The sequence below is a fragment of the Paramormyrops kingsleyae genome, chromosome 5, assembly GCF_048594095.1.
Source record: "Paramormyrops kingsleyae isolate MSU_618 chromosome 5, PKINGS_0.4, whole genome shotgun sequence".
Taxonomy (NCBI): domain Eukaryota; kingdom Metazoa; phylum Chordata; class Actinopteri; order Osteoglossiformes; family Mormyridae; genus Paramormyrops; species Paramormyrops kingsleyae.
Genome location: NC_132801.1, coordinates 11,400,181 through 11,419,584, shown reverse-complemented (window position 1 = coordinate 11,419,584; position 19,404 = coordinate 11,400,181). Strand labels below are relative to the sequence as shown.

Here is a 19,404-nt window from a genome sequence, read left to right as displayed (position 1 = left end):
CACTGTCTGCCTTGTGGTTTATTTAAAGTTCATCTGTGATTTTTAACGACCGGAGTTGTTCGTTCATTTTAAAGGCGGACCACCTACCCGTATTTTTTTTTTCCCCAGAAACTGAACAACAGTCACGAAGATGACTCTAAGGGTTGGCTATATTTTAACTGTGGAAATATGCAAATATATTTCATTTACATTTCATTCTTGTATTAAAATAGATGTCCTTCATGTGACTCAGATCTTCCGTTTATAAAATCGTTGTGCATGTCTGCCATGTGTTTGTCCCATATTTATAGTCAGCATGAGCAGGGTATGCATAATTTTATTTACCTTTTTGAAGTATTATGTTTACTGTAAGTTTCCTTAGCCTCTTGGCATGCTAGTGACACCATAATGAAAGGGCATTTTGCAGCATGCAGGGGCTATGGTCGCTGACCCCAGGTAACCCCAGATTCCTGGTCCGGTGGTGTTTGCCCCCCACCCCCGATTCTTCCCAAAAGCCATGATCCCCCAGGTGACTTGCTGGTTAAGCTGTTGTGTGCCCCATGACGCACCAGCACAACATAATGCCCACCTTCTGCCCTACATGGGCACCATCCAAATTGTGCATGACGCTAATGGGCCCATGAGTTGGGCCCCAGCATCATGATTCAAAACGGCTCTCAGGAGGTAAATAAGTTGGCTTTGTCAGCCATCCCTGTTCTCAGGTTAAGGGGAAACAATGGATGAATGTTTATGTTAGCTGGCATGCTCTTGAGAAATTTAAAAATGGTAATTAAAACCGTCAACCTGTGGAGATGTAAACAGGTAGCAGAGCGGTTCAGTGTGCTGCTTAAGTGCTCCCTGGTGTTGGTCTATCTCGGCTGTCCGTTAGGGTACAGTGGCAGCCATGGTGCCGAGGCCCTGCTTCCCAGACCATTCACATGTCAAAAGCTCTTTTTGTCCCCCGTCACTTGGGGAAAAAAAACCTCAAACTCTTCGGCGAAGCGGAAAATGGTGCGTATTAGCATATTCCTGAGAAATGAAGGGCTTGGCTTTGTCGGGCTGCGTGCTTGGAAGCGAGTAAAAACAATGCCGCCTTTTATAACCCCCCCCCCCCTCGCACCGCCAATACCCTAGACCGCTGAAACCCCCGGTGCTGGTGGACAGCACGCTGGGGTGGGGGCCTCTTGCCATGAAGGTGGCCCCCTCTCTCTGTCCCTCTGCTTGCATGCACAGAGCAGGGCCTGCTCCTTCTTAAAGTGACCCCACTGCCTTTCACCTTCCCATAATCACTTTGAGGGCCCTTGGAAATTTGGGGGAATTGGGCGGTCCCATCTCAGTACAAAAGCTATGTAAATGTTAGGAGTTTCCCGTCAGAAGTCTTCTGTTTTGTTTGTTTACTTATGGTTTCGATTAGGGATGGGTTGGGGTTCAATTTGTCGTAGTTGAGATTAGGGTTATGGCCATAGAAGTGAAGGCAGAGACCCCCCATAAAGATACCGGTACCTAATATATATGTGTGTGTTGCTTGGTGAATAATTACTGTTTGTTGCCTTTACAGTTTCGCATTAGACCATCATCACGCACAATATGTGAGTGTGACAACCAGAACGTCACAAAAATGACACCGATGTGATTTGCCACCCACCTTTTCTAAAATTATTCATTCCACTCAGTTTTTATATAAGACCTTTCCTGACGTGGTTGTGGGCAATAGGGCAGTTCTGTATCTCACATGAGCAATATCATAAATATCATCTCCTGCTTTGAAATCCCTGCCAAAAGATAGTGCTCTTGCCTGTTTTGCTTACAAATCCATGTATAGAATAATGTGTGGGGGGAAAAACACATGATGTGCAGAAAACAACAATGGTAGAATGCTCATTTTTGCAGTATGTTTATTCAGCAGGCTTGCAGCTCTGTCTATATTGCATGACCTTTGCAGGGGTGTCGAGTTTCACATCCAGCCGGCAGGCAGTAGGAAACGGTCCCGTCTGCACTCTCGATGTCTGGATTTCTGCTGACGGGCGTCACGTCTGTCAGCCGCCACCCTTCATGTCTTCTGCTGCCCCCAGTAAAGCAGGCAGACGCTAGACGGCCCGACGAGCGTCTCCGAGGAGCCGGGATGATGGGAACTGCAGAGGCGCCCGATGACTCACCGTGAAGACGGGGATTCGCTGCGGCTCCGCGCCGACCCCGCGTCTGGTACCGCAATCGAGGTGATCACATGCAGAAAGAGGCCGGCCAGTGATACTGCTGGGGCTCGGGGGCGGGGGGAGGCGTCGTAGCTTCTCACCATCAGGGTCGTGGTTTCGGCTCCAAGCATGTTCTCCCTCTGTGTCTGCACTGGGTTTCCTCCCGAGGTCCAAAAATTCATCCGTGTCCCTAAATGACCCACAGTGTGTGAGCACATCCTCTGCCTTGTGGCCTGTGCTGGCTGGAATAGCTTCCAGGCTTCCCCTGCCAAGCCTGCACCGGGTACCTGGTTATGCAAGACGTGTGGACTTTAGGTCTGCAAAGTCATTTGCTGAGCCACTTTGCCCAGATTTTGCTATTGTCTGCAAAACTTTGAGGTCCTCAGTGGCGAGAAAGATGGCAGAATTGTTTCCAGTTCGTTGCCCAAATAAAATATAGCAGCTGCAGCCTTCAAGTTTAATTTATAATGCTTAATTAGGCTGTCACATTATATCAATATAGACCCACCATATAAAAATAATTTGCTTAATTCACACCTATAAAACAGCACAATTTACAAATTTGACTTGTAATTGAAATAGTTTGTGATCATTTTATCAATTAAATTATTGGCCCTGGACAGGGGAGTTTCTAGTTATTGAAAAGATTAGGGGCTAAATCAAGATTACCTGAGGTTTAACGTTTTTTTTTTTTGAAGAGAGATTGGCATTGGGGCTAAAATACTCGGGGCTACAGCCCTGACCGATTGGACCTGACGATGCCCATGGCCCGAGAATATCAGTGTCAGCATAGCAAACTTCTAGAATTGCGCCCAGTGGCCACAGTCCTCCAGAGACACACCATTCAGGTCCGTACGGCTCTGCGATCTGGCATCCTGTACAAAGCAGACCCTGCCTTGGTTCCTGGGACCGACTCCAGGATGACTGTGACCCTCAATAGAGCAAGTGCTTCTGGGAGATTCTTTAATAGGACATTGAAATTTACTAAGGAAGGGAGGAATAAGACTTTGAAGACCATGATGAGTATGATTATTGCACGCCGCCAATCATCACCCTGTATCAATGTTTCCGCTGGGTTAAACCAGGCATTGATTGACAGTGTGCGACACTCCCACCCACTAAGGCCTCAAAACCATCACCTCAGCCATGGGTTATATTTAGTATCATGTAGCAGTTCTTCTCAGTCACAGAGTTAAACATGAAAATGGAACGCTTTGGATAAGTGTTCAGCTCAGGGGCAGAGCAGCTGCCTCCATCGTGTCCTTCCCCATTCAGTAAAGCTACTGATGCCATCTGCCAGAGTGTTAGCACATGTTACTTTCACTTGGCTGCAGTAACACAAATGGTCACATGAGGGCGGCGTCCACAAAGGAGCTCAGGCCTTTTTTCCGCCTCCATTCTGAGCGTGACGCCAAACAAGCAGCTGCATTTTGCAAAGGCAGCTTCCCGATAGCACGTGTCCATGGAATTTTCCACTTCCTTTAACAAGCCAAAACTCCGTAAAACTCCTTTATTCATTGTCAACCTCCACCAGCATTTAAGCAACGCTGTCTTGGTATGGTTCTGTGCAAGACAACTGTCACATTAGCGAGAATTTTTTTTTAAAAAGGTGTTAATAAGCAAGAAACCTTAATTCATGATCATCCCCCCCCCCCCCTTGAAGCAATAATTAGACACTGACCTTCAAGAACCTGGGCAGAGGTTAATATTCACAACGTGAAAGATCTCACCTAAGACTTGAAGATCATACCCTGATCTGCTCCTCTCCTTTGTGAGGTGACAATTTCAGCCCCATGTTTAATTAACCTTTTTCCTCTAAATTTAGCAGATAGGTGGTTCTACGACATTCTGGCATTTTCTGCCACAGCTCCCGCAAATCCGTCGCATACTGAAGACTCTCAGAGTCTCTCCTTTTTGTCTGCCAAGCCTACTTTTTTTTTTTTTTAAAACAGAAAAATTATTTTTGTTATCAGATGTTTGTTTTTCACTGGTTATTCCACTTGTGGTTTCTCAGAGCTCACTGTACCTAAGCTGACGACAGCAACTGTGAACAACGGCATGAACATTATGAAAGTGGTTAGCAAGTTAACTGCTTCACTCCCCCTTTGTGAGCTGAGGATTGATAGGTTTCTCTTTGACTCATGGCGCATCTTCTGTTTTCTTTATTTCTAACTACGAAGCACAAATGTAGCCTACTTTTGTACCGTAGCCTCTCTCGAGGCAGGTGAGCCTGTGGAAGTGGGAGGAGGGGCACAAACTTAAGAGCAGACAGACACCTCTTCTGACGCGCGGTAAGCACTGTCAGGCTTAGCGCTCTCCTCTGTCTTGGTAGATTGATCGGAAGAGCTCCGCCATATCATCCATTACGGCTTAACAGAAACAGTGCGGGGGGGGGTTGGGTTAGGCTTGGGAGCCTGGTTAGCTTTGGTCAAGGTGAAGAGCCATATAAGACATCAGTGCCAAAAATCTGTAGGCGGCTTCAGCTGGGCCAAGCACACACTATCAGTGTCTAAAGGGTCTAATGTTAAAAATATCCTGAAAAGGTCAAGTTGTTACCATGGTAATGGGAATCTTTTAATGGGCACAGTATCGAGAATAAAGGTGAAGGTTTTCTCAGAATTAATTGGACTGTATGTCAAATGTATTCCAATAAAATGGTGTAGTATCGTTTTAATTTATGGAAGAAAAATGTCTGTGCTGTAGCTACGTAGTAAATGACGAGGCTTAAGAGCGTGTGATTTGGGGATGTGCTCGGCTGAGTAGGTAGTGGTAGGTTAAAGCTGCAAGGGGGGGGACGGGGACGCGACCTGTCAAGCTGGGCCCAGCAGAGCCTTTCGTATTTCCCTCCAGATTCAGAGTCCCACACTGAGGTCGACAGGCTGAGGGGCGGTTTCAGACCCAGGCAGCCACAGCAGTGGAGAGGCTGGGAGGGCGCTGTCCCAGTAGTGACGCTGTCCCAAAGGTGACGCTGGCCGTGGTGTCCTTTCAGGGGTGACACACAGCAGTCCAGAGGGACCCTGGTGGTGTAGGGGCTCAGATTTAAACCTGCTGAGCTTTATTGTAGCTTTTTTAATGTTAGTTTTAGCAGAGGTTAGAAAAAAGGGATGTTTCGCGGCATGAGCTCTCTCCCGCTTCTCTTTTATTTCTTTCCATAACAGCACACAATAAACTTTTGCATTTTTAAACGACAGAAAAAAACACTAACCAAGTCTGAGTCATCTATGTAAACAGTTAAGTGCCCCCCCCCCCCCCCCCCCCGCTGCTTTACTTGAACGTATTTGTTTTATTACATTTTTCAATGCAAAGTGCAGTGCAGAAACGAATCACAGAAACTGCATACGAATATACTTCAACATGTCTAGAATTTTGAGATAAAACTTGAAACTATAAGTATCACTGAAGTAAGAAAAAGATACAGGTATATATCCGAGCAAGGGTACTAAATGTGCCTGTTTAGGGAGCTGTACCCATTTTCCCTGTGCATTACGGAATAGAGTACTGAGTACCGAGTGGTAAAAAGTGTCTCCCACCAGCCATGCACGATTTATCAGCAAAAATGGGACATGTTCATTCTTTTCGGAAAAATGAGCACTAGCTGTCCTTGGTACAATAGTGTAACTCTCCCCACCCCCCGTCGTAAAAAGATTAATAATGGGGAGGATTTGGGTTCAATATCACCATGCCACTCCTGATTATTTGTGGTGGGGGGTTCGGGGGAGGTGGGGTTCATACTATGGAGGAACAAGAATACAATGTGCAAGATAGCAGAGAGCTGCTTGACATGATACCGCTGTAGCGTCACCGGCGAGGTGTCTGCGAGCTGCCTGGATGCGGGCCAGTTCGGGGGAGTCGGTCTGTGATCCACGCTGCCGGCGCGCAGTGGCAGCGGGCAGGGAGCCGAGCTGCGTCGCGGTAAACAGCAGCGAGGTACGCTGACGCACCTCCTTATACATTCATTTATCACCCTCAAAAAGCTATTTTCTTGCGCTGGGACTTCTTACCGTCTGCCAGTCAGTGTGTTTGCGTATTGCATCAGCGTTTTACTATAATATCCATGCATTTACTGGGGGCTACATGAGTTTGCGCGTTTTTAATGCAAATTCACCCTTTCGCCGCGCAAGTACGGAATTCAACTTTTGTTTCGTTCGTGTCATCCATATCTTGCTCGTTGGACTGCGTTTAAGGGTATGGGATCAAAAGGAGGGGAGGGAGACGAGATGACGTTTTACTGAAAGCTGCCGGTCTCTTCAGCAGGTGAGTCAAACAAGGGGCTGATCGGGAAAGTCTCCGGGCGCCGGTTTATTAAAGCATCGCTCTTGTCCCAGTCATGGTCGTTTTGCTGCTTGGTGTCACGGACAGAGCGAAATACGGGTGCAGGTGCAGAGCCACATAAAACGATCGCTTGTGCTCAGCTTAGGCAGGGAAAGGGACACGAGTTCAGCGGCATTCAGCGTCTCGACATACAACTTTTTGACATCTATGAGCAAATCGGTATTTTAAACATCGGAGGCAATATAGACTGCACAGACCGAGCTAAGACTGCTCGTTTCTGTCTATTTCGGGATTTCAGAAAACCGATTTCGGATTATTCAAACGACGCATTTTTTTGGAGCCCACGGTTTGGCTCCGAAGCCAAGGCACCGTTTGCGATGTCGCACCAAGACACTTATCCCTGCACTGGGGCTGCAAATGCAGGCGGCTGCCTGTGATAGTGAATGATGGCAGTCATCTCCCACGATCCTGAAAAAATCATCCGGAAGGATTTAATCTGATAGCCTCCCGGGGAGCAGAGGCAGCCCGAGGATGCCCGGCGGGGCTCGGGACACCCAGGTCAGCTCCTCTCCGGCAGTGGCGGCGAACGCCGAGGGAGATGAGATTGAAGTACTGGAGAGTATCGATGTCCTTCCCATGGCCCCGGAGGACGTAAGTAGCCCGATGTGTGATACATTTCCCGAGTTTCATTGCCGTTCTTTTTGCACAGATGCAAAGGGGTGTGATCATAACGCAGGTGAATAGTCTCAACTTTCCAGTGCGCTGTTAAGGTGTGGTCGATTCCTGCAATTAACACCCCGTCACTTTTAACGCAAGCGTTTATTAATTTTAATCGTTTCTTATTGTCCACCTCGGGTTAATAGATGATTATTTACTGAATTGGGTGACACCTCAGAAGGTAATTATATGTATGACATCAGTGTAAAAATCAGTGAAATCACCACAGTTGATGTTAATTATCACACTTCATTTCTACGGTACTAACCTAATTTCTAAGGTCTAACCAGTAATAATAAAGTAAATAGCAAGATATACAAATTACTATTCTTATTGTTGAGATGTGGCATCATCTTTTTAATTACTCAAGGAGGTGCATTGGCTTTTTTTCTCATACTCAATTCTCTCCCTTTCCGGCTCCGTTCCTGTCTCAGCAATGGAAATCTCTGTTCGACAAGGTACGTAGCCCCGTGTGCGTGTGCCGGCTGCTGCCGCTTCTCCTGCATGTTCACCCTTGGCGAGACGCCGCACAGGCTGGCAGAGGGAATGACTGTGAAGGCTGCGAGAATGCACTCCAGGGCAGCGAAGCTGCAGCTAGCGAAAGAAGGCGATTTATTGCATAGTGTGCTTCGGTAGTTTTGCGAATACCTAAAGATACGCTGCCATGTCATATGTATCATAATTCATAATTATTTCTTAAGCAGTATGAGGCAGAGAAGGGATTTTCAGTGCCTGTGTGATGCAGGGGAAGGGCTGGATTCCGCTTGCGGTCTGTGTGTTAGGGGCCCCTGTTCTGGGCACTGGTAGCTCGCCCCTCAGTGTTTTGGAGGGAAAGATCTCCCGGGTGTGTCGATCCTTACACTGACCCGTGCAAATTGAATTAGAGTGGTACCTAATCCCGTGTATAGTTACTGGCTTTCCCTGCTATTAGTCGGTGAACTGGGGGGTATGGAGAGGGGGTACGAGAGGCGGGGAGGCGGGCGGAGCTGACAGACGGCGAGTGAGCCCTGAGTCTGTCGCTGCACCTGCCAGGAATGGCCCCCGTATTCATTGCACTGCTCCCCCCCCCTCCAGAGGACAAAGGAAGATGGGGAGGCGGGGGTGGGGGCTCTCTGGGTTAGTGTCAGACCCACCCTTTCACGCTCTGGGCTGCGGTGTGTTGGATTAATGGGGGCCAATGGAAGGCTTTTTGTAGCGTGGCTCGGGGGGGCTCGGGGGGGGGCTTTCTGCCCTTCCCATTTGTGTGGCATCATTTTGAGTTTTTCCAAGTGGCTCATGGCCAGATCTCCCAATGGGAATCTTCCGCCTGCTCTTGTCTGCTGGTTACCAGTTCTTACTCATCCTCTGTAGCTGTCACCCCTGTCCCCCCCCCCCTCGCCCCTGGCCACCTCTCCGTGACCTTTCCATTTGTTAAACAAGGAGGTGACCTGAGGGTCATTCTGATTCCCAGGGCGTCATATCCTGAAGAACACAAACGTCCAGGAATGACGCTCTTTTTTTCTGAGAAGACAGATTTGAAAGGCAGAGAGGGTGCAGTGTTTTCCAGCTTGTCTGTGTGCAATTGATCACGCTCTCGCCTGCCCTTTAACCAAAGCTCTGTGTGCTGTTTTAGCCCTCTCCGTTCCCAGGAGAATGTTTCACTGCAGCATAAGCTCTTTCTCCCAGACAGGACATAGCGGAGGTAAAACTGATTCGTGTGGTCAGTCACAGCGGAGTGGGGTCAAGAATCAAGAATATCACAGACCTTTTGCCTCGCCCCGGATGCGTTTCATGGCGTAAATGGAAACCTGTTCCGAAAATCGCTTTAAAAGCCACCTGGCCGAGTGAAAACGGCGCCGCCCCGCTGGCCGGGAACCAGATATGCGCTGTCCTTCTGGGGTGTGTTTCTCAAGTTCTCTTTGGGCTTTTCGGCACAGATTTGCTCGCGCTGTGATCTTAAGGGCATCGTGCTATTTGGGAAGGGGTTCTGTTCCCTAAAGAGTTATAAAGTCCTTCTGCATAAGGGAGTCAAAAATAGTAGTATTGGGCTAAATATTCCCCTCTGCAAACTGTGTTTGCTACAGCGAGGGGCAACACCTGTCCCCCCCCTGCTGTGAGTCCGGTGGTAAGTTGGGCCCCTTGTTCAGACTGGTTGTGGGCCCATAGAGCACTTTCGCCCTCCAGCCCTGCATGTGGCCCTCGGGGCGTAGCTTCTCGCACCAGGGCCTCCTTCCGGCCCGTCCCCTCTCCCGCTACTCTGTATTTTTTCGCTTCAGCTCTCACCGGATATCTGGGAGCCTCAACCCGCTTCAAGGTGCGATCCGGTGCCACTCAGGCGCCCTTTCCGCTCGACGCCGGCGAAGGTGTCTGAGCCGCCCGCCACAGCTCTCCCGTCGCCAGCGCCTGCTAAGTGCTGACGTCATCGTCCCCTGCCAGCAGGAGCCGTGGTGGCAGTCTAAAAATGAATTTGTGTGACTTATTCTGTATATGGCAGTGTGAATTCTGTGGCTGTTTAGGGTCAGTCACTGTACACAGAGTGTGAATATAAAGGCCAACATCCTGTGATATTGTACATGGGGAAGCAGAGTGGGTCGGGGGATCTTTAATAATAATCCTGACATGAGAGTGATTGTTCCTCTGCTGTGTAGGGTGGCCTGACCATGTGTAGTCTGGACCAATCACGGGGCTTCCTGTTTGCCAGCGAACTGACTGCGAACCTCCCAGAGAATTACATGCCTGCAGTCATGACAAAATAAACACTGGCCCGCGATCAGAGGAAATATCAGGCTTGCAATATTCTCAGGGCCGCTGAGCCCCGTCTCATTTCATAGCAGCGAAGAGTAAGGAAGGGTGTGTTTGGTGGGAATTACAGCCCGGTGTATGTGAAGGGCAGAGACGCCTGATCGCCCTGAACTGGAATAATGAGAAGTGAACCTCAAACACTGGACTTGCTTGGAGTCCCCATCTGTTACTCGCAAACAGATGATGGGGTAGGTTAGCGGCAGCGGGCATTGAACTCCAGGGGTGGGCCACGAGGGGGGAGGGAGAGTCAGACATAGATCTAAGCCATACAGATTTTTGGTGGACCCACTTCCTTTAGCTGCCTCTTTATTTGAAAGACAGACCCCCCCCCTGGGAGCGACACTGCATTAACATCACCAGCTCAGTCATCCAGCCGTTTTGCATATTCAGTACAGGGTCTTGTAGCCGTCCAATGACAGGGCACATACCCAAACACTATTGGCTATTTGGAGATGCCAGGTAACCTAAGCAGATGTTATTGGACCCCAGGCAAACATGGGGAGAACATGCACACGCACACATGCAAAGCCAGGGGCATGAATCAAACGGACCAGAGTGCTTCTCACTGAGCCACCATGCTCCACTTGTAGCTGCCTTTAAATAACGGTTGTTAATAGGAGGACGTTTTCATGCATGAAGTGTGAAAGTGCGGCCTTTTCTTAGTCAGGTATAAATAGCGTCTCTACAGGAGTTTCTGCCTGTTGTGTTTTTTCCTTCGTTAACTGCTAGCATGCGAAAACCCCTTAATTAACTCCGGCTGAAGCCCAGGCAACAGCCGCGGCCCATCTCGGACCTCGTCGGCCAGCGCAAACGGAAGCCGGGTCCCCCGAAGGTGCTCGTGGAAGACAGGGTGCTTTGGTGTTCGCGTTTGGCTTTAGTATGTTAATCAGGGGTTTGCTTTACATCGGGGCCTGTTTCCGGGGGTAAATCGATGCCCCACGAGTGGCACTCCGGGGCAGTTCCTGGAGCAGATCCAGTCTAGGACGGCTGCCAGGTCACGCCCAGCTGTCAGCTTCGTCGCTGGGTTGCCACTCTGCTCCGTTGCCTCTTCTGACGGAGCTTCCCGGTCTCGCCATGCCCCAACTGCCGTTTTGAAGTGGACAGCGTCATGTTTGGCTTTCTGTTTTCCTGCTGCCTAACCAGTGGCCTTTGCATCAGTCCAGTGGGTGTAGTGTGCTGATCATGTGACCTCACTGCCCTTTCACTGCACTGCATGCAGTTAGACAATGCTAATATTGTTCTCATGCTACTCCCCACAACAATGTGAAAATAACTACTGGTTTCTTCTGGATATTGTCCAGTGCTTTCTGGCACATTGTATCCATAAAATTCAGCATATAACTGCAGTGAATTGAGGTCAGTAAAGGTTGCTGCTTACACACCAATCTTTCTTGACTCCCCGTATCCCAGTGAGCGTGGGCCTACGAACACTGACCATGATGAAACCTGCATGGCACTGGATATAGTTCCTGGTTCCAGCTATGGGTTTATGATGGATTTTCAGGTCAAACTGGGACAGGCGCAGAGCTGCCCATGTGAAACCCCTCCCACCAGTGCTGGCCCCTCCTACGCTGGTCCTCCTGTTTGACCGTCTCACTCTCAGCTGCGGGGATCAAAGACACCGACAGCGTTAACTCCCCATGTCTGAAACTGTGATGCTTATGGGTCCACCGCTGAGGAGGAAGACACTGTCATTCAGACGCAGATTATCCTTAAATCAGAAGGCTATCTCATGATGTCTCAGTGTGTGTGTTTTAATATTTGGGGCCCATGTCCAAGGTTTCACGCTTAATCCTGGAAAATGGACTCAGGTGGGCATGCTTTCCGGTGCATTCCAGAACGAGGACCCCAGATGGATCTCCGGGGAACTTAACAGGACTAGCAGGTTGGATACCGATAGAGAAAAATGGTTGGCTGTCTTCTCATCTCTGCAAAGAAAAAAAAATGCAAAGAATGAGATTAGTAATAAACTTTTGAAGCTTTGAACTTTTTTCAGCATGTAGAGCTGAGTGATGACCTTCAAGTCAAGTCAAGCCTCTGGCCCGGTCTGGTGATCCGTCAAATCTAACCGTGTAAAATCAGACATTTCATTTTTTCAGCCAGGTCTCTAAAACAAGCTTATTTGTGGTTAGATTGACTCGGAGAAGAATCTGTAAAAAAAAAAAACATTTTATTAGGGCGCGTGGTGGTTCAGTGGTTAGCACTGTTGTTGTCTTCCTTCAAGGCTGTGGGTTCAAATCCAGTTTGCATGTTATCGCCCCCAACTCTGGGTTTCTTCCTGTTGTCTAAAGACAGGCAGGTAGCTGAACTGGTGTCTCTAAACTGCTTGTGAGTGGATGCTCTGTGATGCATTAGTGTCTCATTAGGGCGCCCCCTGCCTGTGATTCCTGGGATAGCCTCCAGGCTCACCATAACTCTGGATAACTGGCTGGAAGATGGATGAATTACTTGATGCCTTCACGTAAGACTTTAACTTCACTACCCTGTTTTGTCTGGTGTTGAGGCATCGTGTCAGTAAGCGCTCAGAGATGTGGCCTTGTGGCCTGTGGGCCCCATGCAGTGAACGACAGGCCCAGTTGTGGCCATCCTGCTGTTCGCCTGAATAGCTCCACAAATTGGCCCGTTTAAAATGCTCCTTGCCTGCACCCCCCCCCCCCCCAAACCTGTGAATTTGCTCATTTACTGAAATTGGCAGGACTGTGCTTTCCACCGGGAAATAGACGGGTAAAATGCCTTTTTTGTTCCCCTCGTTATGCCTGTCTCCCATCTGAGGAAATCTGCCTAGTGGTATATAGTTGAGATTCCAAGTGGAGGATCATGGTGGTGGGGGTCTACAATCACGCTACGGTCCATAAAACCACCGGCGCTGTTCCGGTTTTAATCACATCACGCCGCCGTCTTCAGTAAGCACCAATCACAGAGCCAGACGGTATGCAGTAATCTGGGCTGAGCGTGATATTTCAGGGGCCTGTTTTCAGGCACATGTCCTCTCAGTGACCTTGGCAAGCATCGCCCCCCAAAACATACTCTGGCCTGGCTGCGTAGCAAGCCGTCACGTGACATCATCCTGGGGGGGGGGTGCACTGCAGTGAGGTGCTGAGCAGAGGGTGCTGGTAAGGGGGGGGGCATTCACCGGCTCTTATGGCTGAAATCGGGATGGGGGTGCGGTTTTCCAAGGCATGTGGCGCTGCACGTGAACTGCCGGCACGGAGCCAGTACGTGTCTGATGGCAGCCGTGCCGGGATTCGTGTGCATGACTGTGGGGAGGCATGGAAATGCAGGCAGTGGGAGGCTTGGTGGCACTCCTGGGTCAGGCTGTCTAAAGACACGGCGCTGTTTTCTGGGAATTACAGAGGTCTCGCGTCATCCTGAACACCGCAGGAAATGCGCCCGCAGGAGGAGGAGCGTGCCACCGAAGTCGGAGCTGCCCTGTTTTGCTGCATGATGCTGTAAAGGGTATAATCAGCGCCATGGCAACGCCACGCCGATGCGGCTGAGTGCCTGCCACAGAGGAGCTGGCAGCTCCCGTTTCCCCCTGCCAGTTTCCGGTTATAGGTGGGGTACTGGGCTGTACTGGGGATCGGGAAAGTCTGCGGAATTCAGCTCTTTTAATTACTTCAGGAGGAGTGTTTTCCAAGTCATCCTTGGGATAAAAATGATTCCGCTTGCTTATGGAATTTGGGAGTCTCAGCAGGTCTCAGCTGGAGAAAGTGCTGCTTTAGGGGGAAATGGCAACCACAGGCGATGCCGATGACAGGCTGGATGGCGGAGTGGGGGACCCCCTCTGGGCCAGACCCAGCTGCGTCTCCCCCAGGCCTGGAAGATCACTTTAGCTTGATTTTGGCAGAAAACCGCAACACATCTGCAGCGACTCCCGGTGTGTTTTGAGAACTCCAGGCCGGAGCAACCTGCCAGCCGTCGCTGCCGCCCCCCCCCCGTTGCGTAGCCGGGTGAGACTCACGTCTGTCTGCGCTGACTCCCGGGGGGATTACAGGAGCTGGATTTTCCAAACAGACGGCGCTCTGTGCGATCGCTGCAGCAGATGACAACAGAGCACGATCAGGCTGACAAATAGCCGGCTTAGGAGACAGAATTCGGCTGAAAGTGCAGCATGCCGAATATTAGACGGTGTAATTATGCTGGTTCTTTCTTGCGCCCGCCCCCCCACACAGCCACCTCAAAGCCCCTTCAAGCCAGTGACCCAACCGCATCAACCCTGAGATTTACAAATTCACCACTGCCTTGCTTACCCCAAAATCAGCATGGGTCCACATCCTCCCCCCAGGTGAAACCCCATAAATCTTTGTAGTGAATAGTCCAGAAGTCCCTCAATGTGAGGGTCACCTGGGGGGCAGTCCCAAACAGAGAGACGCTGCTGAAAGGGCGGAAGAAAAAGAATGCGTCCCCAGAAAATGAAGGCTGGGCTTTGTTCCGTCTTCGTCAAAAGGCTCTGTAGCTAAACTAGTTGTAAATAATTGCTTTATGGTGGATGGGGTCAATAGTAATTACAGCTTTTTCCACACCATTAAATATGCCATGGTTTCAAAGCCATTGTTTCTTACAGTGGTTTGTACTAAGTAATCCTGATGTCTGTAAGGATTTTGCCTGTGTGTGTGTGTGTGTGTGTGTGTGTGTGTGTTTACTCACTTCCCGGCAGCCTGCTGCGAGTCGTCCACCTGCCTCCCTGGTTCACATTCACGTAGAGCCCTGGGGTAGAACTGGCCCTTCTTTTGATTTCCTGTTTGCCTTCTCCTGGTGGCACCCCGGTGTTTAAACCAGCTTGTTGTCTTTAACAGCACCAGACAGGCGTTCCCCGGCTCCCCCGCCCTGCTGAAAGGGGCCATGGGTCTTTGTTTGCCGTCTGACGGGCCTTTCTGCCGTTGCCTCGGACACTCCGGATTCCGGGGCTTTTTTGGTCTTAAGCCTCTCCTGGGGGAGCCCGAGCTTCAGTATCGGGGGGGAGCTGGGTACGCTGGTGGGATCTCAGCTGTGGCAGGGTGGGATGGGGCCTGAAGGGAGCAGCTGTTATCGACCTCTGCGCAAGACTCAGCTTGGAGCCGCAAGGAAAGTGGCTGATGACGGAGAGGCTTGTTTGTCCGGCCAGCTAAAGCTGCCACAGCTGGGGGCTCCTGTTGGAGCACCATCCTGCGTTTCAGTGCCCAGGCCTGGTTTTTGTGGCTTCTGATGAGGATGAGCGTAATCCACCCAAGATGTGGGTGCTGGGGGGCAGATGTGTCAGTTGAGTGGGGACCTTTATATGGAACTTCAGTCATGTGCCCTTGCTGGCTGCTGTGATCTGCGTGTGCTGTAAGCATCATCGGCGCGCCTTGAGACACTCTTGCTACCTGAAGACTCTGTCGGCAAATGGTGCTGTCCGTGTGGCAGAATCGATTGCCCACGACAATCCACCGCCCACAGATAGGCCGCAGATAGCTTACTTTGAGAAACAAACAGCACTGTGGTTAAAACCCGATGCTACATAGCCAGCTGTGTTGTGGGGGAGACTCTTAGAGGAAAGAACGCTTATGTTTGCAAGGATAGTCCCCTGCTGCAGAATATCTGCTGTGCCGTGTAGGTGTGAGTGTACATCAGAGTAGAGTATCATGGCAGGAGTCTGCTGAGGTGTGAAAGCCGGGATTGCTGGGCTGGGAGGCGGTTCAGCACAGACTGCTCTCCTGGGAGAGGGCAGGTCTTCCCCACTGCTGCTAACCTGTCAGTTTTTGCTCTCTAACCCTTGATAGATTAGTGGAAACGGTGTCACATCCAGGGAAAGTTAGGCTCCCACATGCTGTTGGACTGCTCTGTGTGGTGTGCTCCATCACCCCGCCTAATCGTGGTCTGCCATGTGTTGGAAAAGTTCTGGATGTCACAGGGGGGTTCGGGTCCACTGGAAAGGTCAGCAACACGGCAGATGTGGTGCTGATTCTTGACCCGTAGTGATGACCCAACCTATCGCTCTCCACAGTTGTCTGGCTTCCGAATACTGGCTCTTTGCAAGTTGTCTTCTAGGGGCAGTTGGGTCCTCATGATTTCACTCTTTTTTGGTTCTTCTGAGTTCTCCTGCTGTAAAGTCAAACTCAAGCTCAGGATTTTAAGCCCTGTTTTTGCTCATGGGGGCACTTAGACGTGCCCTATATGTTTTTACATTTCACCCTTCTTTGAATGGCGTGTGAGACTTAGGGGATGTGTAAGCCTCTTGCAGGTCTTTAGCAGGTCTTTGTATCCTGCCATGTGAGGCAGGGGCAGATGGGGCAGGTGGTGTAGCCCCAATCCCCCTTGCTTTTTGTGTTTTTGTGGAGTGCTGGCCAGTCCACTTAGCTTTGATGGAGGCAGATAAAGAAAGAGCCACTTCTACACAGCTACTGACGTTCAGCCAATATTATTCTTGCCCCCCCTTCAGAATAATGGGTTTGGGCTAAGCTGCTGGCTTGTTAGAAGGTGGTAGTGGATCTCGTTGGTGGTATGAGGCCTTCTGCCGCTTCCTGTTCCTTACACAGCAGGGTGTGACTGGGGGATGGGGATTTCTGCCATAACCTCCTCCTTGTTTGTAGTCCCTCTGATAACAGCTGTCACATTACTCAGGAACATCAGCCAATGGTGATTTCAGGTCCAGAAAGAAAAAATCCAAACCAGGATTTTGTTTCAACCAACCAGTTGAGTACTCCGTGACTGTGACTCTTTATACTCAACTGGCTGGTTGAAACAAAATCCTGGTTTGGATTTTTACTTTCTGGACCTGAAATGTCCACCTCTGGCCGTTTTGTGTTCGGCTTTCAAATTCATGCGGCCGAAGAATCCAGAACTTTTTCCCTGTTTAGATGATGAATGACCTGCCTGAGAAGGAGGGCGCAATGTTTCCACTTTCATTTTCTTGAGCAACAAGCAAATTGACAGGATACTGTATGTCTCATACGTGACATAATACTACACCGAGCATACATATAAATTAATGTTCGAGTGAACACTGGATCGGTGCTTTTAATGAATGGCTTTGTGTGAAATACATGTAACACGAGTAATGCCTTTCGAAGGGCTTCTTTGAAAAGAAAAAAGATTATTTAGTGTTAATAACACAAGTGTTGTAAATCATCCTGCCTGGTAGGTAGCCTGAATGGCTGAGAATGTAGAACGATCGTGGGTGAAAGCCAAAGGCAGCTTCTACCAGAACTGCCCTGGTGGACCAGCCTGCGGGGATGACTTCATATCTGGGAGCTCACTTTCTCTCCGGGTCATTCATCACCATCTTTTTTTAGTCTGCCTTCTCGTTGGTATCATTACGAGCCACGTGCCATGCATGGTCAACCCGCTACCAGACCGTAGGAGCGAGCGCCTGGATCCAGCAAAGCGGTGATGTAGTGTCACCACCTGAGCTAGGCCAGGGCTTGCAAGGGGTCCTGTCAGCGCATTAGTCATCATTTTGGGCCTCTGCGGTGAGTCACGTGAGAAATTTATCCATCTGGGACTCAGGCTGTGACCTTTGAGCATCTGCCATGCGAACGACAGTAATTAACATCCGAAGATCATTGCCCCCCCCGCCCCTCCCCGCCACCAACACATGCACACGTTTTCCTAGCGATCGCTAAAATCTTGCAATGACTGTTTAATATCCTCCACCAGCAGCTGTGCAAAGATCAGTATTGATGAGAGGAGGCCTAAGAATTAATGAGGGGCGGTGTCGCCGAAGGGTTACTGGAAGTGGTTCCCCCCCCCCCCCGAAAGGAAGCCTCTCGCCGCTCCTCGGGAATAGATGGCCTCACAGCTTGCGAGCACCCGGCTGCTTTGTCACGCCTGCGGGGTGCACATATTGCCCTCATATGCTCAGCGCGCAGGATTGCGCCGAAACGGAGGGGGGCTCCTCTCATGCACTCTGATGGTTGGGGCTGACCGTGTCAGACTTACCGTGTCCGCTGGTTCAGACAATGAACCGGAAGGTGTGCTTCTTTCAGGCTGCTTCCATCATTCTATCCCTTAAGGGACATCTCTCTGTTTCACGACAAGCCTTTGTTGTCGTACCACCCCCTCCCCCCCCCCCCCGTCCTGATCTCTGCCCCCCCGCCCCCAGCCCTCCCAGGATTGAGATACAATTAAATAAAACCAGGATGAACAGCATTCTCCTCTCTCCTGTCAATGCTGTACCTTTTTTCAGTGAATCAAGTTTGGGGGGGGGGTACTTTATGTGCGTTAACCCTCTGCAGGCTTTTGTCTTGCTGCAGACCGCCTCGGGATTGACCCACGATACCGTCCTTTACTATGCCTCAAGCCATTTGCAGTCTGCAGTTTATTGACTAATTGCTACAACTCTTTCGCTGCATTAGTGTCGCACAGATCACAGCGTAAAACCTTGTTTCATATCCTCTGTGATACAAACACAAGCATGCGAAGGCTTTATTGCTTTTTTGTACTGTGTACACGATTTTTGGAAACAGCTTGTGAAAAGAATATGGCAGGAGCCGTTACTTGGCAACCTTGCCGTCGCTTTTTCAAGTTGCTTCTCCACTGCTCCCGAACGGGCCAACTGCGATTGTCGTCACACCAAACAGCTGAATAAATGACGCCGGATGCCGGGTGCAGCCGTCTGTCGGTCGCGACACATTTTTCATCATGGATCTGCCGCAAAGGTGAGCCCTGAAGGTGGTGACTGTGTGCCGGAAGCTTCTGGGCCCGGTGGTCTCCGCTCATTGCGGGATCTGGCTTATTGCCCATCAATGACTGACAGGTCCCAGTGGGGTTCCGGGCGTCACCAGCTGCTGTCAAGCTGCAGATCTATGGTGATTTCAGCAGTGCTACCCCGCCTTGTCAGTCAGGATGGAGACGTACGTGTCAGCTGGACACACCAACACCCCCCCAGCTCAGGGACGGCATGCGACTCCTCAGATTTGCATTATAGAAGGAGCGAGATGCAGTGGTGGGCGGGGGGGGGGGGGGCAAGCCCAGATAAGCGCAGAGGGGAGCTTAGGGAGGCCCCTCTACAATGGAGAGGGAGGCCCAGATTGGTGCCACCTGGCAGGTGTAGGGTCTGTAGGGTCCAACTTCAGCACCTCAATGGCACCATAGTCAACAGTCTCCAACGGTTGATAACTTGGAAAGGGGAACCACATTTGCCTTTGATTTGGGGGTAAAATCACTGTGATTCGACAAAACAGTACAGGATCAATGAAGGTGATCCTACCTCTTATTTTCTGTCTTAATAATAAAAGTATTTGCAGTGGAACCTGCATCCGCCATGGCTGTCCTGAGCTAATGAAGCCAGTGGCAGAGTTTCTCCTTACTGGTTCTGTCGTTATTGTTGTGATGTGCCCATGTAAGTGCGCAGATCTCCCCTACCCTGCAATCCGAGCATCAGATAAAGAGTTGAAACTGTCCCGGCAACATTTCTAGCCATCCATAATTTGTTTTGCCGGCAGCCGTGAATCATTCTGAGGCACAGCGAGGGCGCCCGTTCCATCCATGCCACTCGTGCTTA

The 19,404-nt window shown here is 50.2% G+C and overlaps 1 protein-coding gene across 2 annotated transcripts in view; it reads left to right on the top strand.

Moving 5' to 3' along the window:
• The first annotated feature begins 5,919 nt into the window (after nt 1–5,919).
• The window catches only part of rhbdl3 (rhomboid, veinlet-like 3 (Drosophila)), a 37,274-nt gene continuing 23,789 nt past the window's right edge, over nt 5,920–19,404 (top strand). For both annotated transcript variants that reach the window (XR_002835796.2, XM_023792050.2), the window contains exons 1-2: nt 5,920–7,094; nt 7,595–7,618. Coding sequence is in view for 1 of the 2 variants with exons in the window: in XM_023792050.2 (XP_023647818.1) it covers nt 6,975–7,094; nt 7,595–7,618 (144 nt within the window). In the remaining variant the exon portion in view is untranslated. The remainder of the gene's footprint in view (nt 7,095–7,594; nt 7,619–19,404) is intronic.